At 46.0% G+C, this 20,843-nt stretch overlaps 1 protein-coding gene across 3 annotated transcripts in view; it reads left to right on the top strand.

Annotated features, from left to right (window-relative positions):
• Positions 1-20,843, top strand: part of LOC145348062 (protein phosphatase 3 catalytic subunit alpha) — a 272,223-nt gene that overhangs the window by 148,344 nt on the left and 103,036 nt on the right. For all 3 annotated transcript variants that reach the window (XM_080196211.1, XM_080196202.1, XM_080196218.1), the window contains 2 exons: positions 8,764-8,888; positions 17,414-17,525. In XM_080196211.1, the coding sequence (XP_080052337.1) occupies positions 8,764-8,888; positions 17,414-17,525 (237 nt within the window). The remainder of the gene's footprint in view (positions 1-8,763; positions 8,889-17,413; positions 17,526-20,843) is intronic.

Here is a 20,843-nt window from a genome sequence, read left to right as displayed (position 1 = left end):
TTTTACAATCTCTGACTGTACACACTGCCCAAACATGGGAAAGGGCTGTGGATTGTAAAGGGGTTGGAATCACTGGGTCCACACACTTTAATTTCAATCATCGAAAAGGAAAGGCCACACTTGCTGATGTGGGGGTTAAGTGTGAAACAGTAGACAGAGTTTAATGTTTCATCCAATGGTGTTAGATGCAGTGTGACCCAGATCCTCATTAATATTAATCTACACTCTCAACTTCCTGTGATGTAAAACATTTTGTAATTACTTTTCAATTGGATATTATTTCCTCGAACGAAGCAACCTCCTGTTGGTCCCACTGCAGCACCCTCACTACCGGAATGATACAGAACAGGGGGAGGCCATTCGGTCCATTCTGTCAGTGCACGCTCTCTGAAATAGCAGTCCAATCCTTCCCAATCTCCTCTTCCCAATTGTCCTCGAACTCTCCTGAATATTTATTCTTCAGAAAGATTTGACTGAAACTACGGCCAATGCCCTTTCCAAATAGCAACAGGTTGCTGTGTTTTTAAGAGAAGTTTCTGCGTAGTCTCTGGTACCTTTGCCAATGATCTGATATCTGTGTGTCCAGATCGAAACCTGAACAAGGGGCCATCTATATCAGAATTAAATCCAATAGGGAATCCACGGGGAGTGGGGAGAACGTGGGACTCGCTCCCACGGGGAATGGGGGAGAATGTGGGACTCGCTCCCACGGGGAGTGGGGAGAATGTGGGACTCGCTCCCACGGGGAGTGGGGAGAATGTGGGACTCGCTCCCATGGGGAGTGGGGAGAATGTGGGACTCGCTCCCACGGGGAGTGGGGAGAATGTGGGACTCGCTTCCACGGGGAGTGGGGAGAATGTGGGACTCGCTCCCGCGGGGAGTGGGGAGAATGTGGGACTCGCTCCCACGGGGAGTGGGGAGAATGTGGGACTCGCTCCCACGTTTGCACATCTCTGAACTGTTACCGTCTACAAGTATGTACATTCATGGAGATTCCTGAACTCTCAGTCCATTTCTCAATGACTTTGTTTTGTGTCTGCCTGTACAGGTTTCTCTTCCACACTCACACGTATCTAATGTCAGCCGGGGATGGGGTGCACTGGGCAGTGCAGAGAAATGGGACCCAAAGTGCTGAGTTTAACATTAAGGTTGTCCCGCTGGTAACACTATGTCCAGGATATTGCTGCTGTACTTGCTGCCTCACAGTGTGTGGACAGCTGTAATCATGATTGATGTTTGGAATAGAAACCAGAGCGAGGAGTCAGCTAACATTGTAATCTAGCAGCCAGGAAGGCAGTAACATGAACATTGCTGCTTTATGGTCAGGCAGGGCTTATTCCTGGCGACAAGTGTTGCTTTCACTGAATAGCTTGTAGTGTTTGAAGAAGGTGTTACTGGGTAGGATGTGTCTAGTTCATTAGGGGAGAGTCATGTCTCATGGATAATTGAAAACGAACTTGTTGGCCATGCAGTTTGTTACAGGATTGTGAGAATTCTGTTTGTTATTAAATCCAGCCCATTGACTATGGATTTCTTCATCCCCTGCTGCATCTACTTGTGTTTCATTAGATTCACTCTTTCTGAATTAAATAGCAAAATGGTTTATACAGATGGGATTAAAATGGAAGTTGGGTCTATTTAATTTGATTTTTTTTGGGTGTTTGTTCTCTAAACAGTTGTGCGTTGATACAGGAAGAATATGATTGCACAGAATTCTGTAGAATTTCCAGCATAGAAACAGGCCATTCGGCCCAACTGGTTGGTGCCACACAAGCTTCCTCCCATTCCCTCTTCACATCACCCTATCAACATCTCCTTCTGTCCCATTCCCCCTCATGTGTTCATCCAACTTCCCTTTAAATGTATCAGCTGAATTCACCTCAACCACTCCCCGTGGGAGCGAGTCCCACATTCTCCCCGCTCCCCGTGGGAGCGAGTCCCACATTCTCCCCGCTCCCCGTGGGAGCGAGTCCCACATTCTCCCCGCTCCCCGTGGGAGCGAGTTCCACATTCTCCCCACTCCCCGTGGGAGCGAGTCCCACATTCTCCCCACTCCCCGTGGGAGCGAGTCCCACATTCTCCCCCACTCCCCGTGGGAGTGAGTCCCACATTCTCCCCACTCCCCGTGGGAGCGAGTCCCACATTCTCCCCCACTCCCCGCGGGAGCGAGTCCCACATTCTCCCCCACTCCCCGTGGGAGTGAGTCCCACATTCTCCCCACTCCCTGTGGGAGCGAGTCCCACATTCTCCCCACTCCCCGTGGGAGCGAGTCCCACATTCTCCCCACTCCCCGTGGGAGCGAGTCCCACATTCTCCCCACTCCCCGTGGGAGCGAGTCCCGCACTCTCCCCACGTCCCTGGATTTTTGAATGGATTAAATTCTGACAATGTTAGTGGCTGGTTTTGGTCTCCCTGGAAGTTGAACCATCTGCTTGCTCCTATTTTACATGAAGAGGTTAATTTGCACAGTTTAGATTTTGTTTGGTGTTGAGCAGTGCTGTGGATTACAATGCTTTGGATTGAGATATTTAAATGTTCCTGCGATTTTCCTCAATATTGAAGTTCAGTAAATACTTCAACCTTGCATCACCTTTTACCCTTCTCACAGAATTTAAATTTCAGGTTAGCTGCGATATTGTAGATGAAGCTTTTCCAAGTGCAGTTAGGTTATTAAATTCTGTTTACTATATTTATAATTGGGAATGGAATCAATGCTGGTGGATGTGTTATAAGGACAGTGTTAGTAAATTGGATTCTCATGTATTATGCAGTGTTTGTGACCTGTGTACCTGCTGCAGATTTCAGCGTTATTGGAGCAGTGATATGATGTAAATTCCTTATCTTGTTGACTTTTAAGATCAGTTTCACGACTTTTGATGGAAAGATCAAATGGGTTCAGTTGCCTGATGTGACTGTGTTGCTGTGTGTGTAGGTGGCTGCTGCCTCATGCTTTGCTCAACTCTACATGGCTCTCAGCCTATGCATAATTCCTCTCCACTGACAACTGGAAATTTGTGTGAAGTGCTATTAAGGTTCTCCGAAAATGATAGTTTGAAGGAAATTAGAGGAAAGTGTTGATGTGGACACGGGGGCTGAAGGTTTTTTGGATTCTGCTAATGGGACTGACAGAAGGTTTGTTTCTTTGAGTGATTATGGTTTTATTTCCAGACTTGAGAATTCCTTTTTAACATCGGCCTGCGGAAATACAATGTGTCAGCAGGTGAGAATATCCTGGGAGAAATCTCTTCCCCATCAGGAGACATCAGAGCCTCCACTGGGCACAGATTGCAGAGGGGGATGCCCTGTCCTGTCATTGTAGTTACTCTAAACTGCAGCATTGCCATCCCAGCTTTCTCTAATTAGGATGTTTCCAGAGCTGTGAATGTCTGTTGACACCAGTTTGTTAGTGAGCGTGTTGAAGGCACAGGGGATGAGCCTGTTTGCCCACACACTGCTTAATCAGCACATTACACCAATCAGTCTACGGAGTCTATATTAGAAAGAATCTCTGTGAAATACAGCAAGAACACATGAACTAAACTAGAGCACCTTCTCCCAGTAACAGTGGGGATAATTTCCCCAGCAGAGTGAGGAATACAGATTACAAATCTCTGCCTCTTCCAGCAGACTGTTCTCTTGGCTGACTGATGGAGAATCCTCTACCATCTCCATCGTCGTGTCACCCTGTCCTGCCTGGAATTTTTTCCTTTTCCAGCATTTGTCTAATTTCCTTTTTAAATTTACTATAATTTGCTTCCACTGCCCTTTCAGGCAGCGCATTCCAGATCACAAGAACTCACCTTGTTTTATTGTTGCTGATTTTAAACCTATTGCCTCTGGTTACTCACCCTCCTGCTGGAGAAGCAGTTTGTCAATATCTACTGTCAAACCTTCTAAGTTTCCACATTCCTGTTTTCATCGATTCTGCAGTTGCTGTAATGAAGTTACTCAGACTGTGTGAAAGGAAAGAACAAATTGCATTGCTTAATTTTTCTCTGACAGTATCTCCAAGCAACCAGCGAATAACTTATTTAGTGTTTGTTTGGACAGATGTGAGAGGTGCAGGGAGCAGCAAATAAATGCAGCAACATCTGGTAATCTGGAGATTTTTAGTTTATTTGTTAGTGTCACAAGTAGGTTTATGTTAACACTGCAATGAAGTTACTGTGACATTCCCCTAGTCGCCACACTCTGGCGCCTGTTCGAGTACACTGAGGGAGAATTTAGCACGGCCAATGCACCCTAACCATTTTGGACTGTGGGAGGAAACAGGAGCACCCGGAGGAAACCCACGCAGACATGGGGAGAACGTGCAGACTCCACACAGACAGTGACCCAAGCCAGGAATTGAATCTAGGTCCCTGTCGCTGTGAGACAGCAATAATGAAATTTATCACTGAGACCAGGAATAACCCTGAAAGTTGCCAGGTTTAAGTAAAGACCAAACTGGATCTACAGCGTCATGGAGGGTGAGAGCTCTTCCCCTGGCTCTGGGACCAGTGTAACTGTGCGGGGCAGTTCTGAATCGAATGCATTCAGAAATGGAAGAATCTGTATCTGTTTTCATGTTGAAAATTTGCAATTTGGCATTTTCTGATATCTCTAAGCTGATAAGAAGATAAATTTTAGAACATAGAACACTACAGCACAAACAGGCCCTTTGGCCCACAAGTTGTGCCGATCATATCTATACCTACCAATCCATAGAACTATCTGTAATTTCCAATGCCATTAGATCCCATATACTCATCCAGAAGTCTTTTAAAAGACCCCAGTGAGTTCGCCTCTACCACCACTGACGGCAGCCGATTCCACTCACTCACCACCCTCTGAGTGAAAAACTTACCCCTAACATCTCCTCTGTACCTGCTCCCCAGCATCTTAAACCTGTGTCCTCTCGTAGCAACCATTTCAGCCCTGGGAAATAGCCTCTGAGAATCCACCCTATCTATTCCTCTCAACATTTTATAAACCTCTATCAGGTCGCCTCTCAACCTTCGTCTCTCCAGGGAGAAGAGACCCAGCTCCCTCAACCCTATCTTCATAAGGCATGTCTCCCAATCCAGGCAACATCCTTGTAAATCTCCTCTGCACCCTCTCAATAGCCTCCACATCCTTCCTGTAGTGAGGCGACATTGGCTATACCAATGCTGTAAAGTTAACATTTGATGTAAGTCAGAGCTGTGATTTTTCTGGGTAAGAGACAAGGGTTGCCTTATGCTTTCAGTTGTATGAATTGGTTAATAAAGGTTATTACAATTCATTGTCTGACAGGTTTCGTGTTTCAGATTTCCTGGAAGGTGTCAGTTATAGTGGGAATAGGCAAACGAATTGAATTGAAGCTGACCTGGTTTAATCCTCAGTGTGGTGAGAATTACGTTGATTACCAGTTTAAGGGTTGGCAGTGTGGTGCATTTGATTTTACTGGAAGCTCCCTGTATTAATACACAAGAGGACGGGAGGAACATGTTGCATCTGTTAGAGTTACACAAAATAAATGACAGCTCATTCCTCATGGCGATGTTTTGACCAGAGTCAAGTCTGGTTTAAATTTTAAACCATGCTTGCTAGTTACTGTCAGTCCCCCCTCCTTCCCACCACCTCCCCCTCCCACACAAGCTAAATAGTTCTGTCGGGGTTTTATTAGAAGTCATGTCCAGTGAATTTTAATCAGCTTACTTGCAGTCGGAGAACTGAACATTCTTGTCAAAACTCCGTATTTCTAATATTGAATCCATTGGCAGCTGAGTTAATGAAACTGCCACTTCCTAAATAATTTCAGGAAAGAAAATGATGGGGAGAGAGCAGTGTGGTGGTAGGGTTACTGGGACAGTCATCCAGAGGCCCAGGCTAACATTCTGGATGTGGAGATCCTGGCTTTGGGCTGGGGTGGGCAGGGTAAGAAGTCTGACAACACCAGGTTAAAGTCCAACAGGTTTATTTGGAATCACGAGCTTTTGGAGTGCTGCTCCTTCAACAGGTGAGTGAAGACTTGGGTTCACAAACAGGGCATATACAGACGCAGAATCAATTACAAGATAATAGCTGGAATGTGAGCCTTAACAGGTAATGAAGTCTTTACAGGTACAGACAATGTGAGTGGAGAGGGGGTTAAGCACAGGTTAAAGAGATGTGTATTGTCTCCAGACAGGACACCTAGTGACATTTTGCAAACCCAGGCAAGTTGTGGGGGTTACAGATAGTGTGACATGAACCCAAGATCCAGTTTGAGGCTGTCCTCATGTGAGCAAATAAACCTGTTGGACTTTAACCTGATGTTGGGAGACTTTTTACTGTAACGTTCTGGAGACATGGCCTCAAATCCCACCATGGCAGCTGGTGGAATTTTCAATCGATTATTAAATATGGAATATAAAACTAGTGATCATTGTCGGAAAACCCCATCTGGTTCACTGATATCTTTTAGAGAAGGAAATCTGCCATCCTTACCTGTCTGACCTACATGTAACTACAGAGCCACAGCAATGTGGGTAGCTTTTAAATACCCTCTGAAATGGTCGAGCGACTCACTCAGTTTAAGAGCAGTTAAGGGTGGATAGTAAATTCCTGCCCAGCCAGCAACACCCACATCCCACGTGAAGGAATAAAAATGGTTTGGTTCATTCCGTTTCCCAGTTGCTTGGTCGATGGAAGATTTAAAATCCCTGAATACTCAAAAAGGTTCAGCAGAAAACTGAACTACCGAGTGACCAATGCGGTGTCTGTGCCCAAGATGAAGTTCTACCTGGTCCTCCTTCAGGTACGACACACTAACACCAAGTTGGTGATCATGGATTTCCATTGGATTGGTCTGTGATTATACTCCGTAATGTTCTGCTGTGAGTTACCTTTGCCTTCTGCATTGGCCAACCATGAAGCTCTCTCACTCTTACCACCTGTGCATTGGGAGGATTTACAGATGGAAAATCTACCCGTTTGGCCGGGTTATGAACACACCTTCCTTGGCCAACAAGTCCTGAAGTGGGACTTGAACCCAGAGCTCTGGTTCAGCTGTAGGAATGCTGTTAGGGACCAGATCAGAAACCCCAAGGGATATCACAAAATCAAACTCAACCCCAACAATTTCCTATTTTGCATTAGTGTGGGGATAGGATGTTCACTGCAGGTGTGATTTTACTGACAAACCAGGGAACGTTTATCAAAACAAACTTTATTTAACAGCACGGTTTAATTAAAACAAATGAATTAGCTTAACATTTAACAATTAAACAATATATAAATATGACACTATACAATCCTTAACTGTTAACCTATTGCCCTGAGTTCCAATTCAAGCAATATTCCTCTTATAGACTTAAGCCCCTCTTTAAAATTAGTTAGCAAAACACAGGCTTACTTGCTTTGACTTAGGATACTAGTTCTAGAGCTATCAGAATACCTGTGGAGAGAAAGGGAGGCAGAGTGACACCTGTTTCTTCCAGCAGGTTCAGACAGCAACTGCTTAATTTTAAAAATAAAACTGAATCCCTTTCTTGCCTGCAAGCTTAGCTCCTCCCAGTAAGCACATGATTCTGAGCCTGTTAATCAGCCAAATCAATACTCTCAGAGCTCTGCAACTTTAATCTAAAATCCCAGAACTTAAACAAACAAAATACCCTTTAACTCTACAAAGAAACCTATTCTGAGCTAAACTCAGTTATTATCCTGCATTCTCAGCATCTGCTGCATGTTTACCAGACAAACCAACTCTTGTAACAAAGCACTGCCTCTTAAAGCAACTCCATCTTAAACATATATCAAAATATCCCTGTGTCATCAGAATGCTATTCACCACACTGCACCTGGGCCTGATGAAAATTGCATGCACGCAGTGCTTTACACTGCGTCTGAGGCGCTTTCAGATTTTAAATAACGACAAACTTTGTCATTTCTCATTCTTTGGCTTCTATTTTTAAAAAACCTGGTTCCTTTCTGGAGGCCACAGTTACTGGCAGATGTGAGCAGTTTGTGTGAGGCTGATTACGAATCGGCCCTGACTATATCGGTCACCGTGTATTTCTGAAAAACTGCTACAGAGGCGTAAGACCCGAATCCACAACAAACAAAAGACTGACTCCTGTTTCTATTGGACTTCAGAGCATCCTAAGGCATTTACAGCCAATCAGGTACTTGTTGAGGTGTTGAAGTTGAAGAAAGATACAAAAGTCTGAGGTCCCGTACCGACCGACTCAAGAACAGCTTCTTCCCTGCTGCTGTCAGACTTTTGAATGGACCTACCTTGCATTAAGTTGATCCTTCTCTGCACCCTGGCTATGACCGTTACACTGCATTCTGCACTCTCTCTCCTTTCCTTCACTATGAATGGTATGCTTTGTATAGTGCGCAAGAAACAATACTTTTGCACTATGTTAATCCATGTGACAATAATAAATCAAAATAAAAAGCCATTGCTGCAGGTTTGGAGACATTTGGAAATATAGCTTGTAATTACTGTCAGATTCTGACCATTATCTTACACAGAAAGGAGCTCAGGCTCGTCTAAAAGATCACTACTCTAGAACAATTTGTGGGAAGTATAGCTGCCATCTATCCTATGGGGTGGAATACCCTGGAGATCCTGTCAGCTGCCAACGTCACAGAGCCTTGGAAAAAGATGAGAATTGTTTTGATTTTTCTGATTCAATTACTTATCACATTCTGAAATAATTTGATCTGAGTTTTGTGTATTACGGAGCAGGGAGATGGTTTGGTTTAGCGTGAGGAGCACACACACACATGAATCTTTCTATTGGTCTCTTTCAGTTTGTGGTGATATCCACGGCCAGTTCTTTGATCTGATGAAACTGTTTGAAGTTGGTGGATCTCCAGCATCGACACGTTACCTCTTCCTCGGAGACTATGTGGACAGAGGTTATTTCAGCATTGAGGTGAGTCTGAGGGATTGTATTGTGCGGTGTGCGGGGGGGGAGGAGATGCAGGAGGAGTTGAGGCTGATAATCTACCAGCTCCCTCCCTGTTTATCTGCTGAGGTTTCACCCATGCTCTCGTTAGCTCCCGACGTGAGAATTCCCATCTTCCTCTGGGTAGCCTCCAGTCTTACACCCTCCGTAAACTCAAATTCAACCAATCCTCTCTGGATCTGAACTCACACCATATTCCATTCTCCCAGCACCCTGGGTGCTCACAGACCTACAGTGACACCCCTTCTGGGTAATACTTGGATCCCAAACTTCTCATCCTTATTTCCAAAACCCTCCCTGTATCCGAAATCTCCTCAAGTCCCACGACCCTTTGGAATATCTGTAGTCCTTTCAATCTGGTCTCAGGCACATCCTCGATTGTAATCACGTCTCCACTGGGTGGCCTTGTCTTCAGCTGGACAAAAGGTAGTTACAGAGGTGTGGGGGCCCGAAGGCCAGGTCTCCTCCTCCCCCACCCCCAAAACCTCTCTGCCTTTCCTTCCGCCGTGAAAGAGCTCCTTAAAATTCACCTCTTTGGTCAAGAATCTAGTCACCTGTCCTTTAATTTCCTGCTGTGGCTTGCTGATAAATTTGCCTTGATAATCACTCCTGTGCAATACAGAGAGATGTTTTGTGATGTTACAGCCCTGATATAAGTTATTGTTCATCGGGTTTGAGTAATTTGTATTCTAAAACAATGCCAGTGTGCAAAAGTGAGCAATGATTGTCCTTTTCCAGTGGAATTATTTGCTCTGCTTTTTCATCACCACCCCCCCACCTCCCCCCCTCCCCCCACCCCACAGCACGACCGATAGCGGCTCCAAGTTCTTTCTCTGATTAGTGACCTCTGACACCTGCCCCCACCCTCCCTTTCCACCAGTGCAGCCTTACACTCACTCTCACACTCAGCAATCCCCCGACCTTCCCCCTCTCCCCTCCCCCTTCCCCCTCCCCCGATGTCCCCCCTCCCCCTTCCCCCTCCTCCCAACGTCCCGCCTTCCCCCTCCCCCTCCCCCTCCCCCTTCCCCCTCTCCCATGAAGACATTTCTCTGAAATGTCACCACTTTACCTAAGCTTTGCTTATCTCTTCTAACATCTCCCTCTTTTCTCCAAGTTCATTTTCCTCGTACCTCTATGAGGATGTTTTTCTATATTAGAGCCAGTGTTTAGATTGTGGTAGTTTCTGTTTCCTGTCACCTTGCCGTTCTCCTGTCTTCTCTGTGTTTACCTCAATAAACAGCATCTCTCAAACCTCAGCTCCTCCCAAATCCCATTGCAAAGTCCTTTTAGAAGTGTTCTCAGTGTTATAAAGCAGGAAACGCGGCAGCCAATTTGCACACAGCAAGATCCCACCAGAAGCAAATTAATAATGGTTAAATCAACCGAGGGATAAATATTGTCCAGGATAAATCCTCTGCTCCTCTTCAGAGTAACAGTACGGGCTCAATATTCTCGCACTCAGTTAACATCACTAAGAACAGATGATCTCGTTGCTGTTTGTGGGATCTTGCTGTGCACACATTGGCTGCCATGTTTCCTGCCAGTGGCCGGGTTTCAAAGAGCTGCCAGTATTGACGAGCTGCCCCTTTCTTGTTGACGATGTGGTCAGCCTTGAGTGAGTGTGAGGGGTTGTATTCTGGGTGGAGGGAGATGGGTATGGAGGGGACAAGGCTGATAGCTCGCCTCCGTCCCTGTCTTAGAACACGCTTCACAGAATTGTTACAGTGCAGAGGGAGGCCATTCGGCCCATCATATCTGCACCGGCTCTCTGAACTCAGTGAAGTATTTTGGGATGTCTTGAAGTGTGAAAGTCTCTTTGTGTTTGAACAATGAGTTGATTCTGAAGCACTTTGCCGTTGATTATCACAACAGTTAAGATTTAAGCAGTTGCTGGTTAGATGCTCCGTGCACAGTATCCAATATCATTAAATTTCAATCCTGAATCTTCAGGGGTCTTCTGGCTGCTAAATTTTATAAAATATTACAGTTTTACAAGCGCTTTTTTTAAATTGCTCTTAATATTTTTAAAAAAGTCTTGTTTATGCAGCACTGGATGACAATACTGGCAAGTGGATAGTAACTGTCTTCAAAGATTATTAAACCTGACACTGGGGTGCTTAATTAAAATAAGCAGTTGATACTTGAAGCATTCTGCATTAAGCATCCTCTTTCTCATGATGCTAATGCACACTAATGGGCCCTGTGGAAACTTCCAACCAGTAATCTCACTGAAAGTACAAGTCATAGAGGTTTACAGCATGGAAACAGGCCCTTTGGCCCAACTTGTCCACACCGCCCTTTTTAAAATCACTAAGTTAATCTCAATTGCCTGCACTTAGCCCTCATCCCTCTATCCATCTTACCCGTATAACTGTCTAACTGCTTCTTAAAAGGCAAAGTTGTACCCACCTCTACTACTACCTCTGGCAGCTTATTCCAGACACTCACCGCTCCCTGTGTGAAAAAAGGAACAATTTTTCACATTGCCCCCCTGGACACTTTTGTATCTCTCCCCTCTCACCTTAAACCTATGCCCTCTAGTTTTAGACTCCCCTACCTTTGAGAAAAGATATTGACTATTTAGCTGATCTATGCCCCTCATTATTTTATAGACCTCTATAAGATCACCCCTCAGCCTCCTACGCTCCAGAGAAAAAGTCCCAGTCTATCCAGCCTCTCCTTATAACTCAATCCATCAAGTCCTGGGAGCATCCTAGTAAATCTTTTCTGCACTCTTTCTAGTTTAATAATATCCTTTCTATAATAGGGTGACCAGAATTGCACACAGTATTCCAAGTGTGGCCTTACCAATGTCTTGTACAACTTCAGCAAGACATCCCAACTCCTGTATTCAATGTACTGACTGATGAAACCCAGCATGCTGAATGCCTTCTTCACCACTCTGTCCACCTATGACTCCACTTTCAAGGAGCTATGAACCTGTACCCCGAGATCTCTTTCTTCTATAACTCTGTCCTACCATTAACTGAATAAGTCCTGCCCTGGATCAGTTCACCAAAATTCATCACCTTGCATGTACTCAAACACAAATAGACAATAACAATAGGATTAAGAACGTAAGAACTAGGAGCAGGAGTAGGCTGTCTGGCCCCTTGAGCCTGCTCCGCTATTCAATAAGACCATTGCTGATCTTTTCATGGACTCAGCTCCACTTACCCGTCTGCTCACCATAACCCTTAATTCCTTTACTCTTCAAAAAGTTATCTATCCTTGCCTTAAAAACATTCAATGAGGTATCCTCAACTGCTTCACTGGGCAGGGAATTCCACAGATTCACAACCCTTTGTGTGAAGAAGTTCCTCCTCAACTCGATTTGTTCCCCCTTATTTTGAGGCTATGCCCCCTAGTTCTATTTTCAGCCACCAGTGGAAACAACTTCCCTGCTTCTATCTTATCTATTCCCTTCAGAATCTGATATGTTTCTATAAGATCTCCCCTCATTCTTCTGAATTCCAATGAGTATGGCCCCAGTTTACTCAGTCTCTCCTCATAAACCAACCCTCTCAACTCCAGAATCAACCTAGTGAATCTCCTCTGCACCCCCTCCAGTGCCAGTATATCCTTTCTCAAGTAGGGAGACCAAAACTGTACACAGTACTCCAGGTGTGGCCTCACCAGCACCTTATACAGTGCAACATAACCTGGCTGTTTTTAAACTCCATCCCTCTAGCAATGACGGACAAAATTCCATTTGCCTTCTTAATTACCTGCTGCACCTACAAACCAACTCCTTGAGATTCCTGCACAAGGACACCCAGATCCCTCTGCACAGCAGCACGCTGCAATTTTTTACCATTTAAATAATAGTCCATTTTGCTGTTATTGCTACCAAAATGGATGACCTTACATTTACCAACATTGTACTCCATCTGCCAGACCCTCGCCCACTCACTCAGACTATCTGTATCCCTTTGCAGAATTTCAGCATTCTCTGCACACTTTACTCTTCCACCCATCTTAGTGTCATCTGTGAATTTTGACACACTACACCCGGTCCCCAAGGGATTGTACCCCTTCATTTCATAATTTACAGAGAAGGAGTGGGGATCCCTCTGATTTACATTTGGGGTTGTTGATTTAAATGGGGTGATGATTTGGGGGGAGGGAATACTTGGATATACCGGGAGCTGGGGGGTGGGGTGGGGGAGCAGAATCATAGAATCCATGCAGTGCAGAAAGAGGCCACTCAGCCAATCAAACCTACACCGACAACAATCCCCACCCATGTCCTCTCCCCATAACCCCATGTATTTACCCTGTGAATCCCTCTGATACTTAGGGACAATTTAGCGCGGCCAATCAGCCTAACTTGCGCATCTTTTGGACTGTGGGAGGAAACCGGAGCACCGGGAGGACACGAGGAGAATGTGCGAACTCCATGTAGATGGTGACCGGAGGCTGGGATTGACTCCGGGTCCCTGGCGCTGTGCGGCAGCAGGGCTAACTACATTCCCACCATGTTTTACCAGGGATCTCAAAAACCAAGGGAATGCAGACAATTAACACAGTTTGTGTTCCAGTTTGTGATTTCAATCCGAACCTTTGTTAATGACGTGACTGACAGATCAGGCTTGGCTCGAGACTGTGTGGGAACCAAAATTAATATGCGCATTCGAAATGGAGTTCACTGAAGCCCCGGGTTTAATGGCTGCTTGCTCATTCAAGCAATTCTCACCTAGTCAGGCTCATTAATTCTTTCTAGCCTGGGACTCTGGAGCACAGCCAGCTCACAAACCACTCTGAGGCGTCCTTTTCTGTCTAATTAAAATAGTGAAGGGTAGGGTCAGGAGGAGTCTATGATATCTTCAGGAAATGTGAAATGCTATTAAAACCTGCTCATTGAATATCTCTGTGTATTTATATCATTAAAACCATTGCATCCACCACGGCTACACTGTTTATTGCTATTAAATATGTCACACTGTGAAAGCATCGCAATCGGGGATGTTGCATCTTGCTGTGTGATACCCATGCAGAATACAGATACTGAGAGTAATCACACCAAATCGAATTAACTCTATAAATCACCCAGATTGTCTCTTCGTACGTCTGTCAACCAGTATGTTTGATTACATGTGATTGGTCTTGTAGCAAACGGGATCTGTTTATTCAGCATGTTACCAACAGTGTCTTTTATCCACAGTAAAAAGTCTCTCAACACCAGCTTAGAGTCCAACAGGTTTATTTGGTATCACAAGCTTTCAGAGTGCAGCTCGCTCGCCTGATGAAGGGGCAGCGCTCCGAAAGCTTGTGTTGCCATGTAAACCTGTTGGACTTTAACCTGGTGTAGTGAGATTTCTTACTGTGCCCACCCCAGTCCAACACCGACATCTCCACGTGTTCTCCACACGGGTCTGTACTCGTTGGAGTTTAGAAGGATGAGGGGGGATCTTATAGAGACGTGTAAGATAATGAAAGGGATGGATAGGGTAGAGGTAGAGAGATTCTTCCCGCTCAGAAAGGGCAGCAGGACTAGAGGGCACAGCCTCAAGATAAGTTGGGGGGGGGTGCGGTTTAGAACAGAGTTGAGGAGGAACTTCTTCACTCAAAGGGTGGTGAATCTCTGGAATTCTCTGCCTGTTGAAGTGGTGGAGGCTGCCTCACTAAATATTTTTAAGATGCGGGTAGATAGATTTCTGATAGACAAGGGAATTAAGGGTTATGGGGAGAAAGCGGGAAAGTGGAACTGATTCACTTCAGATCAGCCATGATCTTACTGAATGGCGGGGCAGGCTCGAAGGGCTAGATGGCCTACTCCTGCTCCTATTTCTTATGTTCTTGTGTTCTTATAGAATCTACCTATCAGCAAACACAAACTTATAAATTAGGAGCAGGAGGAGTCCACTTGGCCCCTCGAGCCTGCTGCACATTCAATAATTTCACTGCTGACCTGATTGTAACCTCCACCTCACACTCCTGCCTTCCTCCGATAACCTTTCAAAGAATCATAGAAACCCTACAGCACAGAAAGTGGCCCTTCAGCCCATCGAGTCTGCACCAACCACACAATCCCACCCAGGCCCAACCCCCATATCCCTACATATTTACCCGCTAATCCCTCTGACCTATGCATCTCAGGGCAGCAAGGGGTAATTTTTAGCTTGGCCAATCAACCTAACCCACACATCTTTCAGACTGTGGAGGAAACTGGAGCACCCGAAGGAATCCCTTGCAGACGTGAGGATGTGCAAACTCCACACAGACAGTGACCCAAGCTGGGAATCGAACCCAGGTACCTGGAGCTGTAAGGCAGCAGTGCTAACCACTGTGCCCACCCCCTTGTTAATCAAAAGTCATACCTGGTTCTATCCTAATTATGTTCAAAGTCTCTGTTTCCACCTCCGTTTCAGGACAAGAGTTCCAAACACTCGCCACCCTCTGAGGGAGAGATTTCTCCTCATCTCCAGCTTAAATGGACAACCCCTTTAGTTTCAAACAGTGATTCCCGAGTTCTAGATTCTCCCAAAAGAGGAAACATTCTCTCCACGTCCACCCTGTCAATACCTGGAGTCTGTTTAAACGGTGCACTAGAACAGTCTACAGAGTCTATTTACAAAGTGTCTCCGTGAACTGGAGCGAAAAGGAAAACTCTGGACCAGAACTTGGAAAGATGCTCATTCACCAGTTCAGTGAAAACACAACCTCTTTATTTACAGGTTGAACTGTACAGAGGCTCACAGCCTCGTGGCTGCAGTCAGCTCCCACAATTGTTGGGTATGGAAGCCCACATTTACCAGGGTGATCCCCCCCCCCCATCCTGCTCCCTGATTGGCTCCCCAGGTCATGTGATCCTTACATTACAGATTAATCTTTATAGAGACCTGGCTGGATTAGTTGCAGGGTTATTTCTGTAGTGGAGGGCAGTGCGTGGGCGATAGTTATATGTGTGTACGAGATCAATCCCAGTCAGTTACACAGTGCTATCCCAAGGTGTGATTAATAGGAGAGTTCCTCATCACCTTCATTCAGATCAGCAATTTCAGTGCCTCCGTCTGCAATCAATATCCATTAAACTAAACTGAAATCAGATGAAATCAATAGTTTGTGTTACAGGCCCTCCATGATAAATCAGTCCTGGAAATACTCCAAGTTTATTTATTAGTGTCACAAGGAGGCTTACATTAACACTGCAATGAAGTTACTGTGAAAATCCCCTAACCACCACACTCTGGCGCCTGTTTGGGTTACACTGAAGGAGAATTTAGCACGGCCAGTGCACCCTAACCGGCACATCTTTCAGACTGTGGGAGGAAACCGGAGCACCCTGAGGAAGCCCACGCAGATACAGGAAGAACGTGCAGACTCCACACAGACAGTGACCCAAGCTGCGAGTCAAACCCGGGTCCCTGGCGCTGTGAGGCAGCAGCGCTAACCCACTGTGCTACCATGCTGCTGGGATTGAACCTGGGTCCCTGGTGCTGTGAGGCAGCAGCGCTAACCCACTGTGTCACCGTGCTGCCGGGGAATCGAACCCGGGTCCCTGGTGCTGTGAGGCAGCAGCGCTAACCCACTGTGTCACCGTGCTGCCGGGGAATCGATCCCGGGTCCCTGGCGCTGTGAGGCAGCAGTGCTAACCCACTGTGTCACCGTGCTGCCGGGGAATCGAACCCGGGTCCCTGGCGCTGTGAGGCAGCAGCGCTAACCCACTGTGTCACCGTGCTGCCGGGGAATCGAACCCGGGTCCCTGGCGCTGTGAGGCAGCAGTGCTAACCCACTGTGTCACCGTGCCCCCCCGGGAATCGAACCCGGGTCCCTGGCGCTGTGAGGCAGCAGTGCTAACCCACTGTGTCACCGTGCTGCCGGGGAATCGAACCCGGGTCCCTGGCGCTGTGAGGCAGCAGTGCTAACCCACTGTGTCACCGTGCCCCTGGGAATCGAACCTGGCACTGTGAGACAGCAGCGCTAACCCACTGTGCTGCTGTAACCAGAGAGAGAGGGAATGTGTTTGTTTCCTGCCCCTGCAGTTTTCTGATGGAGTTATGAGTCAGGGCAGTCAATTGAACTGAGTGAAAAGTTAATGATTTGAAAAACTGGTTGATGCAAACAACGGGAGATGGGGAAGTGTCTGAATTGTAATTGAAACAGTCACACTGAGACACAATGACATTGAAAAACCCAAACCTTTTGCACTGATGTTGTGACATTGACACGGTGAAACATCCTGAGGTGCTTCAATAGGAGGTATTATTGCACAAAGAGTGTCACGTGTGGAGATGTTACCAAAAACTGGGCAAAGATTTGGTCAAAGCGGTGATGGGGTTATCTTGCTGCTAACGCCCAGAGACTTGATATTTTTATATCCAATTTGGTGAGACTGTGTCACTCCAACAGGTTTTCCAGCTGTGTCCTAAAGCATTAGATAGAGTGAAAGTTATCCATGCTGGTGTGCAATGAGACTTTCCGGTTTGTTCTTCACTTCTGTTTGAGAATGTTGTGTGTGATTTGCTTACCGTACCTCTCTTACCTTGCAGTGTGTGTTGTATCTCTGGGCCTTGAAAATCTTGTATCCAAAAACGTTGTTTTTACTTCGTGGAAACCATGAATGTCGGCATTTGACGGAATATTTCACTTTTAAACAGGAATGTAAGTATGAATCACGTCTGCTTTCTGTTGAGCTCAGAATGTTTCTGCACTGACCCAAGATTAATATCAGCATCAGTGTTGGTCATTTAAACCTTTACAAATCAGTGGCTGGACCCCAGCTGCAATTCTGGGCACCACAGTTCAGAGAAGATGTCACGGCCTTGGAGAGAATGCAGAGGAGATTTACCCAAAATGATTCCAGGGATGAGGGGCTCCCAGTGAATGTGGAGAGACCGGAGAACCTGGGATTGTTCTCCTCAAAGCAGAGAAGGATCAGGGTAGAGTTAATGTGAGTTGCTCAGAAATGAGGGTTTTTAATTAGTAAGGAAAAGCTGTTTGCAGTTTTACCAATCAGCGGACACAGATTTCAGGCATTTTGATGAAAAATGCAGAGGGAGAGGTGAGAATTTTGGTTGTTTTACACGCAGGTTATTGTGATGAGGAACAGATTGCCTGAAAGAGCAGTGCAAACAGATTCGATCAGTTTTCAAATGGGAATTGGGTAAATACATAAAGGGGAAGGATTTGCAAAACTCTGGGGAATGTGGAAGCAGGTGGATAACTTTTACGTAATACACTGGACTGTATGTTCAGTATGTTTCTGTGACATGCTAACACCGTGCACACACAACATACTAAAAGGCTGATACTGTCCCCACAAAAACCTCTTCTAAAGCCTTGCTTCATTTTTGGAGGTTACGTGACGCGTTTCATTTTAAAACCACGACAGCCAGATTTCTGTGTGTCTCTGCTTCAGTCTGTTACATCTGAGACAGTATGTCTGCGTTTGAGCACAGCTGACAGAGGTGTGAAGCTACGCGAGCCGATTGCGGCAGAGAAATGAGGAAAAGCTCTGTCAGATTGCTGACACCGGGAAGAACTCCCTCCCCGTGAGCGTGAAGCACTTTGTGACCTGTCTGAGATGAAGGTTGGCATTGGAGGAGTGTCAGCATCGCTTTTAGTTCCAACAGATTGCTCCCACATTCCAAGATTCTCCCCTTGTGGGAAGGTTCCTGATAATGACCTTCCTCATCAGTCAGAATGGGACTCTGTGGCATCTCGCTATCGATTCATAGAATCCCGACAGTGCACAAGGAGGCCATTCGGCCCATCAGGTCTGCACCAACAACAATCCCACCCAGACGCTATCCCCGTAACCTCACATATTTACGCCGCTAATTCCTCTAACAAACACATCCCGTACACTAAGGGTCAACCTAGCATGTCCAGTGCACCCAACCAGCACATCCCTAGACCGTAGGAGGAAACTGCAGCACCCGGAGGAAACCAGGTTTCCAATCTCTCCTCCACAACCCCTTTCCCCTTCCCCCCCCCATCCTCCCCACACACATTTTGTTTGTACTTCTGGTACTTTATTCCTAATCCAGAAGCCAATCAAATCCAATCACCCTATCCCCGTAACCCTGCCAATCCCTCTAACCTACGCATCCCAGGACTCTGAAGGAGAGCTTAGTATGATCATTGCGCCAGACCAGCACATCTTTGGACCTGGGGGGTGGGACTGGAGCACCCGGAGGAAACTCGCAGGAATATGAGGGAAATGTGCAAATCCCGCACAGACAATGACCCAAGCCAGCAATCGAACCTGGGACCCTGGCGCTGTGAGACAGCAGTGCTAATCACTGTGCCATCCTGTTTCCATGTTGTAGGTCTGGAGAATATCCACAATAGTGCGTTGTTTGCTCGACTTCCTCCCACGTTAGGCTATCTCCAAATACTCAATTGAAACTTGCTGACAGCTACGGTCTCATTCACCTTCCAAATTTCACCTGAGCAGTGAGAGTTCAAACCCAGCTTTGTATTCTATAAAACATTCTGGGCATCAATCATGGCAGTAAGATCTACGTTGGTTTGCTGCCAGGTTGTAATGGTGTCTGTAATGTAGCTTGTTACCCAACCCCACACACAACATGGATCATCTTAAACACGGTAATCTTGTTTAAAGTAGACAAAGTTTGAGGTTTAGGACACTTACAAAATGAATAAAGTCACAAGATTCCACAGGGTTTGGAACTTGAGGCCAGAATTGGAGATAAGCTGAGATGGGGGAAGGTTATAGGTTGGAGGAGGTTAAAACATCAGAATGCATTAGACCGAAAGCCAATGGCTTGTCTTCAACAAAATTAGACAACAGAGTGGGAAATAAAAGCAAATTACTGCGGCTGCTGGAATCTGAGACTAAAAGAGAAAAGGCTGGAAAATCTCAGCGGGTCTGGCAGCATCTGTAAGGAGAGAAAAGAGCTGATGTTTTGAGTCCAGGTGACCCTTTGTCAAAGCTTTGAAACACATCCTTCAGCCCCTCCTCACCATCAATGTTCACGATTCATGGATTAAAATAACTTTTAATAATTAGGCAAATGCATCATCCCCAAAATTATCCAAAATATCTCCACCATAAGCAGCAGTGTCTCCGGTTAACATCATTAACCTTTCATAGCCTCACAAAGGGCTGTGTTTTGATTGGTGAATAAAGTTCCAGTTAAAACTTGCTGCAAATAAGCAATGAGAAGGGATGGAGAATGAACGTGACAGATTCTCATTCTCATTCCAAAAGAGAAAATGCTGGAAGATCTCAGCGGGTCTGGCAGCATCTGTAAGGATTCTTGACAAAGGGCCATCTGGACTCAAAACGTCAGCTCTTTTCTCTCCTTACAGATGCTGCCAGACCTGCTGAGATTTTCCAGCATTTTCTGTTTGGGTTTTGGATTCCAGCAGCTGCAGTAATTTGCTTTTATCCTGTTTCCTTTCCACACTTTTCTCTGCCCGTGTTTGACTTCTGGCCCCGGAAGAAACGAATGTATTGTAATGTATCCTGATAGAAATCTACAAGATTATGAGAGGCATGGACAGAGTGGCCAGTCAGGAGCTTTATCCCAGGGTGAGAGAGTCAGTTACTGGGGGGGCACAGGTTTAAGGTGCGAGGGGCAAGGTTTAAAGGAGATGTACGAGGCAGATATTTTACACAGAGGGGGGTGGGTGCCTGGAACTCGCTGCCGGGGGAGGGAGTGGAAGCGGATACGATAGTGAGTTTTAAGGGGCGTCTGGACAAATCCATGAATAGGATGGGAATAGAGGGATATGATCCCCGGAAGGGTAGGGGGGTTTTAGTTCAGTCGGGCAGCATGGTCGGTGCAGGCTTGGAGGGCGAAGGGCCTGTTCCTGTGCTGGAATTTTCTTTGTTCTTTGTTTGTTTAATGGTGATCAGTCTTGTTAAACCCCATGGCAGAGTGAGGATAGTGCTAATTAACTGAAGCAGGGTATAGACTGGAATGGGCAGACAAGTGGCAGCTGGAATTT

This window comes from Carcharhinus amblyrhynchos, chromosome 1 (genome assembly GCF_965287045.1).
Source record: "Carcharhinus amblyrhynchos chromosome 1, sCarAmb.v2.hapA, whole genome shotgun sequence".
In the NCBI taxonomy this organism is placed as follows: domain Eukaryota; kingdom Metazoa; phylum Chordata; class Chondrichthyes; order Carcharhiniformes; family Carcharhinidae; genus Carcharhinus; species Carcharhinus amblyrhynchos.
The sequence above is the reverse complement of the archived record's forward strand: the minus strand, read 5'-3'. Positions and strand labels throughout refer to the sequence as shown.